Source organism: Vipera berus (genome assembly GCF_964194415.1).
Source record: "Vipera berus genome assembly, chromosome: 1".
NCBI lineage: Eukaryota > Metazoa > Chordata > Lepidosauria > Squamata > Viperidae > Vipera > Vipera berus.
Genome location: NC_138202.1, coordinates 55232463 through 55250327, shown reverse-complemented (window position 1 = coordinate 55250327; position 17865 = coordinate 55232463). Strand labels below are relative to the sequence as shown.

Below are 17865 nucleotides of genomic sequence, written 5' to 3'. Positions count from 1 at the left end.
TGCTTGAAAAGCAGCCCCAACAACAACTAAGCTGGGTGCTTGGCAGGAGCGGGGAGGGAGGGGCGAGGGAAAGTTATAGCTGGAGAACAACAGGTTAAAAAGAGAGGGGGGGGGAAGCAAAAAAAAACATGGTTTTTTTTCCATTTCTGTCCTGCTTTTCTTCTGGCAGTTCAAGAGCATGTGCTGAGCGCTAATTCCCCCGACTTGTGTCTTTCATCAACAACAACCTGCCGGGTAACTGGCACCAAGAGATAGATAGCCAAGCTCTTCACCAGCTCCCATGGCTGAAGATGGACCAAAGCTTTACGGTGTTTCTCCTGGCAGTGAATTTAATTGTCGAAAAGGAGATGTGGTGTGGACAGCAAGGTTGTTTTTTAAAAAGAAAAGAAATAGGACAAGGGTAGACAACCTTCTTGGGAAGACAGGGACAAGTGGGATTTGGGGATCAATCAACAGGCCTCATAAAAGGGAGGGGTGATTCTTTGTCTTTTACCCTGGCTGCTAAGGAAAAAAAGGCAGAAGGTTGAGGGAACCACTCTAAGGTCTCTTCCAAAAGAGCCTCTTACACTCGAAAGTCTCTCTCTTTTTTTGAGGGACCCTTATCCCAAACAAAGAGAAGATGGCATTTTAATAATTAGCAGGCCAGCTTCCCATTTATTTCTTTTTTTTTAACTAACAAGACAAAAGGAGCAGAAAGCTTGGTACACAGGCTATCCTACCAGACATTGAGGTGGCCTCTCCTACTTGGTGGAACTTCAAGCGCCAGGTCTCTGGAGAAGACTCTAAAGCTGGGAAAGGGAAGAGGAGAGGAGAATCAGCAGCAAGGCGGAGGGACTCAGTTACAATAGCCATGAGTGCATTATTGGGAGACCTGGAAGACCTGGTTAGGGGCAGATCCTCACGGAAAAAAATTATTTCTGTAGGACAGACGGACAGACGATAGATAAAGAGACAGAGACAGAGATGACAGAGATAGAGAGATAGCGATAAGAGATGAGTGATAAAGATGATAGATAATAGAGATGATTTGAGAGAGAGAGAGAGAGAGAGAGAGAGAGAGAGAGAGAGAGAGAGAGAGAGAGAGAGAGAGAGAGAGAGAGAGAGAGAGAGAGAGAGAGAGAGAGAAGATGGTAGTCAATCAGCCTTATACTTTAGCTCTAACTTCATCTTTTTCCCCCCAGTTAAAATTAAACCCCGGTTCCCACCCTTTTAAAAACTGTTTTTAATTAGATGCTCTACATATTATTTTTGCCTTTCAGACTGATAGATCTTTTATATGTGTATACAATGCCTTTTAAAAAAAATAATAAAAAAACTAACTTTCAGGTGTAGAATCTTTTTTTAAAAAGAAAACTTTAATAATCATTGCTAGCAGCTCTTGAATGCTTTTAAATGAGACATGGAGAATAAAAAATATTCCACATAAAGAAACTAAACGAATTCCAATGAGGCCGCAAGGGAGGTCCTTCCCGCTCCAATTTCTCTGCTGGACAGAGGTTCTTCCCAAGGTTGGGGTAAAGTCTTTAATCAAGACACATTCTCTTTCCCATATTAAACTACAGTTTGGCTGCGCTCCGGATCCGTCCCAGAATGGATAGAGACACCCTCGGAGCGGTTCTTCATTCCCCGTCCTCGTTTCTCCTTCGGAAGAAAGTTCTCCAATCACAAACGCCGAAGCGTCTGCGGGATTCCACCGCCTGCTCGGTTCCAGAACCCTCCGAGCCTCCCTCTAGGTGGCGCTCTGACAAGGTACGTACGGGAATCCCCAAGCCGGCTCCGCCTGACCGAGGCCGAGAAATTTGCTCAGCGGCTGTAAATTGAGGACAGAATCCAACAGAGGCATTTTTTGTGTTGACTCCAAATTCACACAGAGCCTACGATAAAGGAAAAAATCTTGTGTTTTTTTTCTTCATTAATTGGGACCAAATATGCTTTTCACAGCTGCCTGCCTTCCTCAGCTTTGGAAATTTAGATATTAAAATGCGTGTTTCCCCTTGCGTTTTGTTTTGTTTTTTTTAAAAAAAGATGCGCCAACTACAAACGCGGCTTAGCCTGGCTCCACGCATTTGAGCTCCTCTCTTTGCAAAAGGGCTCCGCCAGGAATAAGCCGAGGCCGAGGAAGTTTAAAGCAAGCCACAGTGCGCGGCGCACCTCCTTGAAGGAAACGCGAGTGGCTCCCCAGCCCCCAAAACCGGCTCGCCCTGCGGCGCTGCTGCTCCCGACCGGCAAGAAAGCGCAGAGCGCGCAAGGCCGCGGAACTGCGAGAAGCGCTGGAAAAGGCGCGCGGCTAGCGGGGGGGGGGGGGTAGCCGCGCAGGAGGAGGTGTGTGTGTGGGGGGGGGGTCCCTGGGTGGGAGAGAGGCTTCCCTCCTTGGCGAAGGTTCTCTGGTTTGCTGCGGTTGCTCGTATCCTGCAAATATATTTCATGAGACTGTCGTTTCGGATTGGAAACGGGGGTGGGGGGTGGGGCGACAGGATGAAGCTTTTGCTGGGTGGAAACAAAAATCCATGTATTCCTTTTCTTCCCACTCCCCCCCCCCCCTCGCCTGTTTCTTCGTCCCCTGGATTATGAAGCCGCGTCCGTCCGGCTGTAGGAGTCGCTCGCTCGCTCCTTCCTTCCCTGGCTGCTTCTCCCACCCCTCCTTTTTCAGTGGCTGTCGAGGGACCCCCAGGGCCTTCCTTTTCAAATCCACTTTCCGCTCCCAACCTCCGGGCCGGGTCCCCGATGAATCGTCAGCTGGATTTACAGCAGGCTGCGAGAGAGCAAGTCAGCTGCAGGAGCCCATCAAATAGATCTGAATGGGCCTTCCCGGGCCGGGTGTTCAAGGGAAAAGGCGATTCTGATGAAAAGGTCACGACCCAGCGCTCTCCCGCCTGCTAGATGTGGGAAAGATCCAAAGTCAAGCTTCTTTTCTTTTCTTTTTTCTTTTTAACATAAAGTGCCATTTAAAGGCTGCTTAGCTCTAAATGAGTCTGGGGTGCTTAGGCTTTAAAAGCAAGGAACAATAAAAAATAGAAACAGAATATGTGTGTCTAAAGCAGGGGTGTCAAACTCAACTTCATTGAGGGCCACAGCAGCATTGCGGTTGCCCTCAGGGGGCCGGGTGGGTGTGGCCAGGGTGGGCGTGGCTAAAGTGGGTATGGCCTACTGGGTGGGCGTGGCCAGCTCTACATCATTCGCATCAAGGGTGCCTATGGGGGCCTGGGCTGGAGTGGGACAGATCTGAGGGTCTCTGGCAGAAGGAGGGTCTCTGGGCCAGGGCCAAGGCAGTGGGGGCCGTTCCCTCACTGTTTCCAGGATGGCTACGCAGGCCACATGAAACCACTTCGCGGGCCGGATCCGGCCCCCGGGCCTTGTGTTTGACATATAAGTCTAATAAACTAAACTAAACTAAACATGTCTGGTCTAAAGGAAGAGCCTTACAAATAAGAAAAAGAATCCTACAGGAGCTCAACTATCCTTCCAAAGGAAGGCCTGGGCTGTGGGAGGACACTGGTTTTCAAAGACTTTGTGGCGGGAGCCATACAAGGGCTTGGGGGGGTTTGCTATTCCAGAGGCAGGTGCTGGGACAAAGAAGACCCAGGCCCAAGAGATAGTATTACATGTAGTCCTCAACCTACGACCACAATTGAGCCCAAAATTTATGTTGCTAAGTGACAAATTTGTTAAGTGAGTTTTGTCCCGTTTTATGACTTTTCTGGACATGTTTGTTAAGTGAATCACTGCAGTTGTTAGTAACACAGTTGTTAACTGAATCTGATTTCCCCCTTGACTTTGCTTATCAGAAGGTGGCAAAAGGTGGTCACATGACCCCGGGACACTGCGACCATCATAATTGTGAGTCGGTTTGTCAAGCATCTGAATGTAAATCAGTGACCATGGAGATGCTGCAGCAGTCATAATTATAAAAAACGGCCATAAGTCACTTTTTTCAGTGCTGTTGTAACTTTAAATGGTCATTAAGCGAACAGCTGTAAGTTGAGGACTACCTGTATTTAATCAAGGGGACCTGGCATGCACTGTCTCTGCACAATTTCAACATTCATTCATTCGTTGGTTCATTCATTCAGACTTCAGTGCTGCCCAACTCCAGATCAATTCTGGGCAACTCACAACGTATATAATATATAAATAAGAAAAGACAGATTCAAAGTATACTAGGGGAAATAAACAAAATGGCATCTTTTGCCCTGAGTTCCTGGAAGACCTGACCTTGCATGCCTGGCTCACTGGTACTTAGTTACAGATATTCGTTTTTTCAAACTTCAGCACATTTTAAAAAGCCTTTGTCATTGATTCAGAACCAAGAGGGCAAGCTGATGCACTTTACTATCTGGTCTAGGAAACAAAAAGGCATATAGGAAACAGCATACATTATATATATATATTTATTTTAATCCCATTTATATCCCGCCCTTCTCCGAAGACTCAGGGCGGCTTACAATCTAAGAAGCACAAATCAATGTGCTTAGCAATAGCCTTCATTCTATGTATATGCCTGCTTATTAGGGCTTTCGGGGGGGGGGGGCAAGCGGCATTATTACAAAGTCAGCTTAATTGCCCCCAACAATCTGGGTCCTCATTTTACCTACCTCAGAAGGATGGAAGGCTGAGTCAACCTTGAGCCTGGTGGGATGCGAACCTGCACTAATTGCAGGCAGCTGGTGTTACTTAAGGAGGCATTAGCCCAGTGCTCCACCAAGGATATCCAAATATCTACCCTTCTATGCTTCGGAAAAGGGTGCTGTGAGAAGAGAGTTTGATATATCCAGGCTACTAAGGGGCAGGCTTGGGCCTATTCTTTTCCCATTCCCTACCTGGGTTCACACAACACTATAGACTAGGCTTAACATAATATAGCGCGTTACATCACATGCATGTTGAAACAAAACTCATTGTATGCTTTTGCACAATTATCTAGTTAACATGACAAGCCAAGAAAAGGAGGGGCTCTTTACACGTAAAGCTGAACTACCAGGCCCATTTTAGTCTAATTTAAGACATTCTTTAAAGCAGTGCTTTTTTTGTAAAAGAAAAAGGTGCCGGAACTCACACATGTCATACAACCCGCCTTGCCTACCCTACAAGGTTCCATCCAAAAAAGGTGCTGGAACTCCGTTCTGAGTGTTCTATGAGAAAAAAAGCCCTGCCTTTCTCCTTCTCAGGGAAGATTGGTTTTCTTCCAAAGGAACTGGTACCTACCCAAATGATTCTCAAGAAATGTGTGTGGTGGAGGATAGAGGCCTTCTTGTTAATCCATGTGATTTAGAAGTAGTCTGCTTTGTGGCACATCAGCTCCCCATATTTTTTTTTAAACATGTGCAGCAATATCTTTAACACAAAAAGCTCAGGTTTTGACTTCAAAGGCAGGGCTGAGAAGGGAGACATCCATAGGTACATCGGTATCTCCAGGTAGCAATGGAGACCCCAGTCCTAGAAGTTGAAGAGAGGTGGCTGTGGTTTTTGAGACTCTTAAGGCTTAGGAGGTCCACATTGAGATGATTAAAAAAAAGCCAGCTTCCCTCCCCCCAACCGCCACCACCGAAAGGTTTCTTCCCTACCAAACCAGGAAGAAAGCAACGTTTTGAAAGTTTTCCTTGTTATGGAGAAAAATGCTTCAGCAGCAAAACTTGGTCTGAGGTTCCCTTGCAACTACATTTCCTCCCATTGGGCTCTGGTTTTGTTTTTCAAACTGAATCCCTGCCCAAATAAGGAACAAGTCTTCCCGCAATTGGAGGGGGAGGAGGGCGCTGTTGACCGCAAATCACAAGCACTTATGTGATTTCCATAGTGATTTATAGGTCTGGTTGAAGTAAGTGACTGAAGTTGCAATCCTATAATTGTTATTACCCTTCTTCAGTCCTAAATATTATCTACTTTGTTTAGACTGCATTTTCTGTGTTCTGGCAAGCAAAGCCATTTCGAGATGACAGGAGTTACAGTGGAGGGCAAGCTATATATCTCGTTAAAACATAATTTCTCTGGAAACTGCTTCTGATTAGAAGAGCGGCTTTAAGGGTTTATTTCTCCAGCAAAGAGGGAGCTGCCAGCTACCAAAAAATGGGCTAGCATGTCATATTGAGACCTTCCCCCTCGTTTTTTCCCAGAATGCTGTGATGCAGTGAAGGTCCCTCACAGCTAAATCTCTTTGTGCTGGTGAAACAAAACACTGGCTCGACAGCCAAACAGAGTATTATTAATATTGTATTATCAATTAATTAATATTATTAACACTTCCAATGTCAATATTGGAAGTAACATAATTACTTCTCACTTTTTCTAATTAATATAACAGGATGGTTACATCTGGGGGAGGAAGAAGGTAAAGCCATTCAAAAAGTGTTATGATATAAAACTCCTTAAATCTGGAGAGCCTCAAATCATCTAACCCAGTGATAGCGAACCTTTTAGAGACCATCGTCGGATGCCGGGTGGGCGTGGCCCATTGGGTGGGCGTGGCTGCAGTGGTAACGGCAGACTGGGTGGGACTAAAAAGTTTAATCAATTCCAACTTTGCGAGAGAACTCCCCCCCCCCGCAAGAAGTTAAAATTGATTGATTGAACCCTTTTTTTTTTGCACACGGTGGCTGAGGCCTAAAGTGAAAAGGTTTTATAAAACCAGGCTGAAGGCCTGGGACTGGGGTGATGGCGTGTGCGCCCACAGAGAGGGCTTTGCGTGCCACGGGTTCGTCACCACGGATCTAACCTGTACCCTGATCCTTCATATCTGCTGTGGATGGGCTGCCTTTAGGACATCCAGATTCCACAGAAACTATGGCCCGATTTAGTGGCATCTGCCTGCCATCCATCCTCTGCATTTATGTTGAAATCATTTCATTTAGAACAGTGGCTTCCTCACTTCCAGCTAAAAAATGCTACTGACTCTACAGATTTCTCTATGGAGATTCTCAGTCATCCAGGTCATGGTTGTCCCAAAGGTGCTTTTTCAAAAGGCAACTGGACTTTGTTTTTCCTTGAAGGGCACAGATAAACCTCCAAATGGCCTGGAACGACTCTCAGAAAGAGTGCTAATGGCCAGATGACTGCAAGGAATATAAATCCTTCCATCCTCCACCATTCAGTCAGAACTGAAGAAGCTTCTTGGATGGGAAGCGCAACGTCTTCAAGGAAAAACAAAATCCAGTTCCTTTTGAAAAAGCACCTTTGGGACGTTACAGATTGAATTCTGTGAAAGAGAATTTGGTGGGCCTTGGTGGATTTTTATTCCAAATGAGTGCCTTTATGATTGTTGATTGTTGATTCCTTTTTTGGCTATACCAATTTGCAGAGATTTAACCTGGTGGATCTGGATGAAATTAAAAGCATCAAACATTTATTCTGTTAATATCCTTTAACGCTTTTGGTCCACGCTTACTACTCCAAGGTAAGGTTACCAGAGTCTGCTCTATAATTATAACTAGGAATATGACTTGGGATTGAGAGCAAGGATTTTGGTAACATTTCCTTCAGTCTCTGGTACTAAGTTGTGCTTTCTTTGAGATAAAAAGGCTGCAGAGAACTTAACACCCTTATTTGGGTGACCTTTGAAGATTCCAGAGGGTGGGCAGGCGCGGCCCTCAGGGAGATGGAAGGCCCAGTCCTGCTCCCATTATTTTTAAAGGTAATCTCCAGAAGACTCATCTTGCCAAGCATAGATAGCAACTTTAAGCCTGGCATTGTAAACAATGGATCATTGGGGGCCTCCCTTAAAATGGAGAAATTCACCCACTTTCTTTTCCATTGTACCCCAACCTATCCATCACTACTGATCCCTGCCTGAGACTACTCAGATACTGACACACACTCCCTCCCCACCCCAATCTTTGAATTGTAACTTTCCTTAGGCACCTGGAGTAGCAGTCTTCAGAAAATGTGGCACTGCAGGGTCTCCCCAAAGAGAGGCAGGTGGATCTTGTTAGTTTGGGGCAAAGCAAAAGGGGCTGGTGGGTGCGGGGAGGAATGCTTTTATTATACCACCAGTTGCCTGGAGGAGGAGTGCATTGGCTCAACTTCCCTCCACCAGGCTGAATATCTTTGCCTGCCTACAAACTCCAGGAGATCCAGAAGAGAAGGACTCCACACAATAGTTGGCTTGCCCAGCAGCTCTGCTTAAAATGAACATGGTAGACATGGTAGACTCAAAAACCGCATACAACCAAGCACCATATAAATATGAGTTAAACAGCGCAGTGCATACATGAGAGAGAGAGAGAGAGAGAGAGAGAGAGAGAGAGAGAGAGAGAGAGAGAGAGAGAGAGAGAGAGAGAGAGAGAGCGAGCAGTTCCCTGATGATGGGCTCCAGCACAGCCCAGAAGCTTGGAAGAATAAACCTTTGGTCACTGGGACCTACTGGATGGTAGACTTTGTGTGGGACTTGGGAGATGGGACTTAGATGAAGGCCCTTGTTTTAAGTCTTTTTCTTTTGGTTTTTCCAAATGTCAAAGTGACACCCATTTGTGGAAACACAGTATGTGAAGACTTGATGCAGGTCCCTGACGGACAGCACCCCTGTCTGACCAAACTTAATTCTTCATGCAGGGATGGGCAGCTTAGCCCAAGTTGCTTTGAGACACATTTCCCGCAATCCTTGCCCTCAGCCTTGTGCTTTGGCTGATGCTAAGTGTGTTTGAAAAGTTGAGAATATTCCTTAGCTCTACTCTAGCTAAGACAAAATGCCTGCAACTAAAACTGCACTCGTTCTTGGTTTGCCTCTGATTCAGCTACTTCTTTACCATCACCACCTGGGACTGAAAGAGTGGGGGATGTGGGTGGTGGGCACCTCACCAGGATTATCTCCCTAATTACAGCATTACAGAAAGAGCTGGAACTCTGACACCCTGTAATGCTATGCAGCACAAGCCCACCCACTTTGTCAGTCGCCCCACCTTCCTTTGGCTTTGACCATCCCAGTCTGCCCATTGTTGTTTGAGGTTTGTTCTTTAATCAAATATTCTTTCCTCCTTTCAACCTAGCTACAGGCAATGTGTGGGCACACTGATGTCTCTGGATATGTCTGCTCATTTGCCCATTACTGTTACCTATTACTATTTTTATATAATTGAATTGCATGTTTATATTTATATAATAGTGCTTCATACTTAGCTGGAAAGGCCGATTGAATCAAATTGGGATTGCTTCTGAATAAACATAAGTAAGGATCATTGGGCGAATTTAAATGCTAACGTTTTTCACTCTGGCTACTTCAAAAATACAGAATCACAGATTCTTTCATGAGGGTCCCCAAGAATTGTTTCAGGATGCTGGGATTTCTTAATTGTTCATTCATCCTTGGCTTCTGTGTATATAAGAACATGCCATGGAGCAGGGTCAACAGCCTTTGTGTGGAAGTAATGAACTAGGGTGGGGAGTGTCAAGTTCAAGTCCAGTCTTGAAAAATGCAGATGTGAATGAAGTCAATTGAACTGTCATCTTAACTCATAGTGTTCCATCCATTTCTTGCAGTCCAAATAAGTGCATAGTTTTGTAGGAAGGGCCACAATAATCGAAAGGGCAGGAAACGCACCTGCAGTAGAAATGCAAATGGAGATTCTTTCTGCTTTTCTGATGGTTAAGAACAATGAAGACAGATGAAAGGTAGATAGATGATGATAAATAGCAAATCAGCAACAACAAAAATGTTCAGCCATTCTAGAAACTGAAAATGTGGTTGATGATGATATCTTCAAATGGGATTTCCTTGGGACAACTAGTCCCTTAAGGGAACTCTGACTCTCTGTAGGTCCGTTTGTGCACCAGTTTGGTGAAACACAAAAGGATCTGGGGACTTAAAGTGGCTGTGAAGTAAATGGTTATAGCCATTAACAGGAACGGACTTTTGACGCTTAGGTGTGGGAGGCTAGATTTAAAGGGCTGGAGGGACCAGCTGAATAGGTCACTGGGGGATGAATGTCCATCTTCAGGTGTGGATGTTTTGAGCTATTCTCAGCCCCATCCACCTTACTGTTGGAGTAAAATTTCAGGATAGGGAGCGTGAAGTCCACTGCCTTGAATTCTAGATGGAAATGCCACAAATCCAAAGATCAAATAGACAGCCTGACATACGTAGGATGCAATGAGAAGAAAGTGGGGAATGGGACCCAAACAATTACATTCTGTTAGAAGCCTCTCCGAGTCTGTGAAAGGTGCTGCTTGGGTGACAAGGGGAGAGGAAGAAAGAGGGGGATCCCAGTTTCTGAAATTCTCTACTTGCAACCCTGAGAAGGAGATCGCTCTGAATTCAGTGGAATGTAGACCTGAATGTGTATATTAGCGGAAAGATCCCGTGGTGGGTCCAGCAGCAGCAGCAGCAGAAGCAGCAGCAGGTTGAGACTGAAGCGAATTCTGCAGGAAACTGGCCCTGGAAATGTTTGCTTTGGTAAGGTATACTGTCAGGCGCGCATTACTGCTCCTTCTATAAATTGTGCTTCCTGTCACGGGGCAGGAATGTCAAGCCTTTTACAGCTGCAGGTTTTGAACCGTGCAGTCAAAAGTCAGGATTGTTCAACAAAACACCGCTTGGATCCCAGACCTTTTGACAGCTATATAGCTCGTGGAGTTCTGCGGCATTTACTCCCAAGTAAAAGCTTCTTGAAAATTACATTTGGGTTAAAGGCGAGGAGGCTTTCCTCTGAGTTAACTTGCGCACCAAGTCCTGCCAGCCTCACCAATCCTTGTGGGGTTTTATTGGTTCCTCTAAGCCGTGGTGCAGTAATTAGAATGATCCCCATCCTCCTCCACTCCGGTTATGTAGTTGAGGACAGTGGCAAGGTTGGCCACCACACTAGTGGAAATTCGCTAAAGAATCTAAGTCGAGGTGACTCTGTTTGGAACCTCGTCATTAATAGCCAGAGAGCCAGTTTGGTGTAGTGATTAAGGCCAGGAGACCCTGAGTGAATTCTAGTCCCACTTTAGGCACAAAGCTGGGTGACTTTGCGGCAGTCACTCACCACCCTAGGAAGGAGACAATGGCAACGGAGCGCTGGTCAGAAGGAAATCTGACTGAATTCAAGGGGACTGGAACTGAAGTCATGATAAATTTTTTCTTAACAATGAGGAGAAGAACCGTGTTAGATTTATTTTCTTCCATCAACTAGGAAAGGGGTTTGAACTCACTTCCCACCCATCAGTACAATATTGGATCAGTTCCCCCTGTTCCCCTTTCTGCTTTCAGGCAGATTATATTTTAAGATCTTTCTCTGTGAGGTCCCCTCCCTTTCCCACAGTATTTCACCCCCAGGTCAGTTGTCGACTTGAAGCTCTCTCCAGTTGAAAACACAGACAGTAATTAATGTCTCTCCTTGAAAAATCCCACTGAAATTTGGATTTTCTGGCTACCTGCACTTGAGATAGAGAGTAGGCTTTTAATTGGAAACAGCGTTTTTTTTCCCCAGCGAAGCCTACTTTCCTACAAAGTTAACTTTAGCAGATTGCTAGTTAACAGAATAAGTTACTAAAAGAAAGGAAAACAAAGAATAAGCTGCAACCCATGGCCTGATTAAATAGGAACATCTAGTCTTAGGCTTTTGTCATGTCTTCCAAACAGCATTCTGACATTTGTAAGGTTACAACCCCGTATATTTCCCTCCCCCCCCCACCCGGAGTAAAATTCTTGACTCATTTCGGCTTACGGTTATAAAATATGGTTGGATTCGGGGGTGGGGGGGTGGGGGGGGCGCAGAACTATTTGTTTAAATTTGCCTTTCCTTGGAAAAATTTCATATTATCTGCTGGCCCTGCTCTGCTTACTTGTTTGGAGTCGTGACTTGTCTACAGAAGAAGCGAGGTTTTCTTCCACCCCGACCCCGCACCTGGGACTCAGTTGAATAAAACAGAAACCGCGCCCCCACGCCCCCCCCCCACGCACCATTGGAATATAAGCCCCGGTGACCTTCAAACGCTACTACCACCCTAAACACTGTTAGGGCAGATTCGTTTCAGAGTCTGCTGCTAGGTATTACAAATCCTCTGAGGATTTGCTGAACCGCTCCGAAATCAGTACTGGCTCAGATATACCGTATCACCCCCTCCTTGATTTTACTTCTCAGAGCAAGATTCTCAGCAAAATGCTTCCGAGGTAGTGATGGAGGAGAAAGAGCAATAAGCATCAGAAGGAAAGAGACCTGTTGAAATAATCAGGGAAGGATTCAGGTACCAGACCAATAAACCTGCGGAAAGGCAAACGGCTCCTAAGAAAACAGAAACTTTTGTTTTATAGCCCAATTCTTTGTGCATTTCCCCTTGAAAAAGGTCCCGTTGTGGGTCTATGGGGTTTCTGCCAAAGGCAAATACATTTAAGGTGGCATCTTTAATTGGCTGCTTGTCCAGCATAGTTTTCCAAAGGGAGTGGGTTCTTTTCCAGCGTGAGCCACAGATTGCATCAACGTTGCCACGGCATTGCTTAAGTTACACTTTCTTTTAAGTCATTTGCACAGAATGTTTTGCCTTCTCACCTGGGCTGAGCTCCCCAGAGCTGCTGTCTTTCCTTCCTCCTTCCTCCTTCTCCTTCTCCTCCTCCTCCTTCTTCTCCTTCTCCTTCTTCCAGAAAGTCAGATTCTACTGGAGCGAGATAGACCAGTTTCCTCCGAGGAATATCTTCAAAACACAGGGGGCTTTACTTTTCACAATCTCTAACCAGCGTGTGAATTAAATAAAGCTGGTAGGCAGGGTACTTGGAGAGGTCCACCTCTTCCCGCATTTTCCCACGGAGCGGGATTCCAGATTTTCCTGGAGACCGTCTGGTTGACATTCACCTTCAGGTTTTCCCGGGGCAGCTCAGCGCTCCTTAACTGCCAGACCAGCTTGGGTGTGTGTGTGTGTGTGTGTTTAAACTAGCTCAGAATGGCGTCCCTGCCTTCTTTTACCTACCCTCAAGGCCTGGTTTTTGCCGACCCTGGTTCTCCTTATATGTTTTTGTTAACATGGGAAAAGATCCGTGTCAAGGAGAGCATTTGACTTCATTTGCCTTCCCAAGCCAAATTGTCTCTGGGCTTGAAAATCCAGCCTAGAAAAATTCAACAAGAATGGTGTCCATTTTTAACTCTTTTAAAATGTGAGGAAAACAAACCCTCTTCTCTCTCTCCCTTGCCAACCCCCTCCCTTCCTCCTTTCCCCCGCTCCTCCTTTTTTCTCTACCTCCAATTACTCCAGGATTCTATACCTGAAATTAATCTTTTTGCCAGGCGGGTCAGCGCGATCGCCAGGCTGTTGTTTATTACGATGTTTTTCATACTGGCCTCGGCTCCCTTCGCCCTCGCCCGACTGACTGTGGATGTGACCTTTGTTATTTCAGCCTCCACTCAGCAGCTCAGTGGAAACAACTTGAGCACGTTCAACCCTGATAAACATTATCCTTAAACCACTGGGGACCTGGCCAGAGTAAACGAGCTTTTCCGACCGAATCACATCAGGAACACACATTGAGAAAAAGCCCCGAGAAACAAGAGTGCGGGACGGAGAGGTGGAGCTGGGAGGGAAGAGAAGAGAAGAGAAGAGAGGAGAAGAGAGGAGAGGAGAGGAGAGGGAGCTGCAAGTTTGAGGGGAAAGAGGCCAGAGGCGGAGCGGAGGGCCTCCGCAGTACCGGTAAGCTCCGGCCCGACAGTAAGTCTCAAAGATGCTCGGAGGCACGGCGAGTACCGGGGTGGGTGGACTGGAAAGAAGAGGTCAGGATCTAAAGCGGAAGAGGGCTGCAAGTAAAACTCGAACCTCTTGGGATGTTCAGATTCTCAGAAATCCCCGTCTTTTGACCTACACAGGACCCCACCGCCCAGGACCGATATTGCATGGGACGGCGGAAGTTTCCTGGGAGTTCTGTGGGGTGTCAGTTTCAAATCTAAACAATTTGTGCTTTTTTTTTAAAAAAAAAAAAAAAGAACGAATGCAAAGGTTCGCATTAAAGCAGCCATCCTGTCGGCGCGCGGATCCCAATCCTAGCTGAACGTTGTATCTCAGGCCAAGTAGTTGGACGGAACTTGCTCGTGGGCCTGTTGCCTGGACTGGAAAGGAGTCGCTGGAAATCCAGGGAACCAAATTCCTCGAAGAGATGAACAGGAGCGGCTGTGAACGATTAAGACACACCACCACCCCCCAGCCTTCGCCTCTCCAGTGCATAACTGCCCCCAAACAGTCCGAAAGAGTGCGAGAGAAGAAAGTGGAAGGTCCGGTGGGAAGAAAATTGTGGCTCTTGACCAGAAGCGTTTATCCGGGAGGGGGGGGGGAAATCAGGGCTGAGAGCGCCAGCCGGACCTCACCGGCGAGAGGGTCAAAGAGCTTCGCCCCCGACCGACTTGAATGGGAGTGCCGCCACGGGGCGGCCCCCTCTAACACCACCCGATTCAGGGGAAACGTGAGAATTTCAAGGTGTTTCAGCGGCTCTCAACAGGACGAGCAGCCGCTAAATATATGCTGAAAGACACCGGACGCCACCCAACCCTGGCTGAGGCAACCCTCCTCGATTTGATTCGAAATCCATTAATTAGAATCAAGTCATTTTTTCTGAGGTTTTTTATTTGAGTCTTGAGTCGCCTGGATTTACTTCCACCTGATGGATTCAAAGAATTAAGAAGATGGAGGAGGGGGAGAAAGAAGCCACTCTTCCCTCCCCCGCCCCCCCACCACACACGTGGCTGGTTGTACAACGGACTCTGATATTAGCTTTATAATAATTGACTCAGGTTTTGCTGTTAAATGGCAATATTCAATCGATATCCAAGTCAGCAGAGCCTAGTGCGCTACACAGAAACTTTGCACTGAGATAATTATTCCTTCCAAATCGGAAGGAACTTTCTAAGCGATGTAATTGCCAGATTACAAGGTTAACTCCTTCATAAAGGAGTTATGTTGTTGCCTCAAAGGCAACCCACTTTGTTACATTCCCCTCCCCTTAGCCCCAAATACCGGGGCCCATTGCAATTATCTTATAAGGGAATGGGTGGTACTTGGACCTCTTTAAAAGTGGGGTTGCGTTTTCCACGGTCAGCTCTATTTTCTGAGCACCAAGTAAATCTCTCCGATTGGAGTAGGAGCGCTAGTCTATAAGCCGTCTCAACTTTTTCCCAGCGCAACTTTGGCATCCCCGTTCGTTCTTATGCAACATTCCCAGCGATAATCTGAGTTTTGAATCAGTTTCTCCCCTGCAAAGTGAGGTTCCTCTCCGTTTTAAATCAAGACCATTCCTTTCTCTTTTAGGGACCCCAGACATTCCTGTTAAGGGCGCTGCGTGCACCTTTCAAGCGCTGGCTACTATTCCAGTCCTAAACCGTCGGATTGTGCACTGTCGGTTTTCAGAAGCAGCTTTGTCCCTTAAAGGAGCCCTGCGCTTGGAAAGCGGCCTTGGTGGGAATCGCGCCCCCTCCCCCCGCCTTTCACTTTTCTTGCTGAAAGTTTTTAGTCCTCTACCGTTCATGGTTCGACCTAATGTTTCAGATGAAACTGCCCCCACCCCCGGCTCTCAAACACGTTCTTTGACCAAACAGCGGCTAGAGGATCTGCTGGCGGATCGCTTCTTTCCTTAACTGGAAAGTGCAGAAAACTTGTCTAAGCGGGGGGGGGGGGGATATTTCTGCACAAGTGCCAATACCCTGTTCATTATCCCGATCCACCTCTAACTTCGCAAAGATCCCATAGCTGAGCTCAAAAGCTTAAACAAGCAAAGAAGCCTTTATTACATTATTTAGGTTTTCATGCTGGAGTGTTACAACACAGGCCCTTAATAAGAGGAGATAGTTACAAGTGGACAGGCTTCTCGATCTTGGATCCTGTACAAATACCTCCGGAGCTGCGAGTGAGCAAGAGAAACCCCCCTCCCCCCACCGCTAGTAACGTGTCATTGTGTGCCTTGGGCGAGGGTGATTTCTTCTAAATCTTCTTTCATCGGCTGCGGTCCGAATGACGCAAAAAGAAGCAATTCCATTTAAATCCATTTACATTAACCGTCTTTCATGGTGCAGGAAAAGTGCGTTTGTTTGTGGCCTTGCTTATGCTGCAAAAGTTGACACATATTTGCGTGATCAACTTGTTTGTGGATGAACAAACGAGGTATTCGATTTCTGGCAGTTAAACTCGACTGATTTCCATCAACACCCGCCTCCTTGCTGGCATTCTTTTGGGTCCAGATCTCTCGCTTTCCTTTCTACAGTTTTTGCTGCCACTAACGATAAATAATGCCAGGTGGAAATAGAACTGTATTTTCTCGAAGAAATAAAAAAGAAGCTGTTCTAAAATGGAAAAATATTATTTCCCAGGAAATATTATTTCTCTGTTTTCTAAAATGAGGGACAAAAAACAACCAGTGTCATCGTCTTCCTGAAAGTTTAATGCGACGTCTAAACTACTGGCGCTGAAAGCAGAAGGAAGGTGAGTCCCTTTTGTGAAAATAACACCGCTTCGAGCGGCTATTCCTCCTGTTAATACATTTTCCACGTTCTGCTGTTAGATTTCCTCTAATTTATGGCCTCCCGCAATTCAGCTTTCCCATCTCTGTGCGCGGCAGTTGCATATGGAACCCAGGTGCTGATCCAGCTTGACTGCAAAAGCGAACGGAAGCCCCTTCCAGGGTGAGACTGTCTGTCACTCTTCCCTACCAATCCGGGGGTGCCTTTCCTTTTAGGTCCACCTTCTAAGGGGTGTGTCTTTGGTGAGTGATAGCCTGAGACGCCCCAACCGACCCAGCCCAGCCCACGTTGCTGCGAGATTGAAATGCGGGACTTAAGTCTCCTGGCTCGGAAAAGTGACTTCCTTGGGGTCCTTTTTCTTGTCATTCTCGCCTTTTCCCGCAGTAGGAATCCGAGCGAGCCGGGGCCTTCTCCAGAGCCGATCCCGGCGAGCCGGGCAAGACCTATCCCACGCCGAGTTTCCTCCGGGGATCTCCACGCACCCTGCTCGGCGTCCTGAGTCAAACCATGGGTAAGTGTTGCTGGAGAGGCGTCGGAGGCTGTTTGCGGGTGGGGTGGGGGGGGGTGATGACGGGCGCGGGAGGGCAATCCGGTGGCTCAAAGCTCCCGGCGTGCCCGGCTAGCTTTGCTCAGACTGAGGCGTTAAAGAAGCAACGGCGGCGGCCGCAGAAGCGCCAATGCTCGAGAAGGAGAGCCCGAAGTATTGGGGCGGGGGGGGGGAGGAGGAGGGGGAGGGCAGCTGACCGACTCCCAGACTTCTGAAACCCCGGACTCTCTCTTCCCCTTCTCCCCCTGAAAGCTGCCTGTATTTCGGCGGGGAAACTTCAGAAGCATTGCTGGCTCTCCGGAGGGGAAGAAAGCACTCCCCTCAATCGGTGGCCGCTTCCCACTTCTCTGCGACTTTATTTAACTTTTCCGGCCGCCTGTTTTAGGCACTCTGCTTTTTGCTTTTTTTTTGCCCTCGCTAGAAAAGTTAGTTAACGCGCCACCTCGGGAGGAGAAGAAGGAAGCTGGCCGTCCCAACGGCGTTGACTAGGCAGTCCGCTCAGTTTTCAGCTGGACTGCTTTCCAAGGAACGCCTCGGTCCTCGCCTGTCTCCTTTCGGGGCCCCCCCCGCCCCCCATCCCGGGAGCGAGTGAATTGTCTGGAGTGGCTTCCTCTCGAATGCGGGAAATGTGCGGACTCGGGGCCCTGCGGGGCTTGGGAAGAGGTCTGTAGGGATACTCGCCAGTGGTTGCTGTCCGAAACCGCCTGCTAGTTGCTGGTTGCACTCAGGGAGGAAGTCTCTCGGGAAATTCAAGGGCCGGAATGCCCGCCACTAGAAGCCTGCAAGGAGGAACTCCTTAAGGTGGCAGCTACAAGCTATGTTTGTGCTCCCTTACCAGGATTTTTTTTTTAAAAAAAAAGCCGAACTCGCTTCCCAGGCAGTGGCGACCAGCCCAAGATCAAGCCAGCCTGCCCCGGGAAGGGATGCGCC

General features: G+C 47.2%; 1 protein-coding gene across 1 annotated transcript in view; it reads left to right on the top strand.

Moving 5' to 3' along the window:
- Positions 1–16677: 16677 nt before the first annotated feature.
- The window catches only part of PAX9 (paired box 9), a gene marked incomplete at its 3' end in the record, with an annotated part of 43936 nt that continues 42748 nt past the window's right edge, over positions 16678–17865 (top strand). Inside the window, exon 1 of the mRNA XM_081313927.1 lies at positions 16678–16899. Within this exon, the coding sequence (XP_081170053.1) occupies positions 16896–16899 (4 nt within the window). The 5' untranslated portion in view covers positions 16678–16895. The remainder of the gene's footprint in view (positions 16900–17865) is intronic.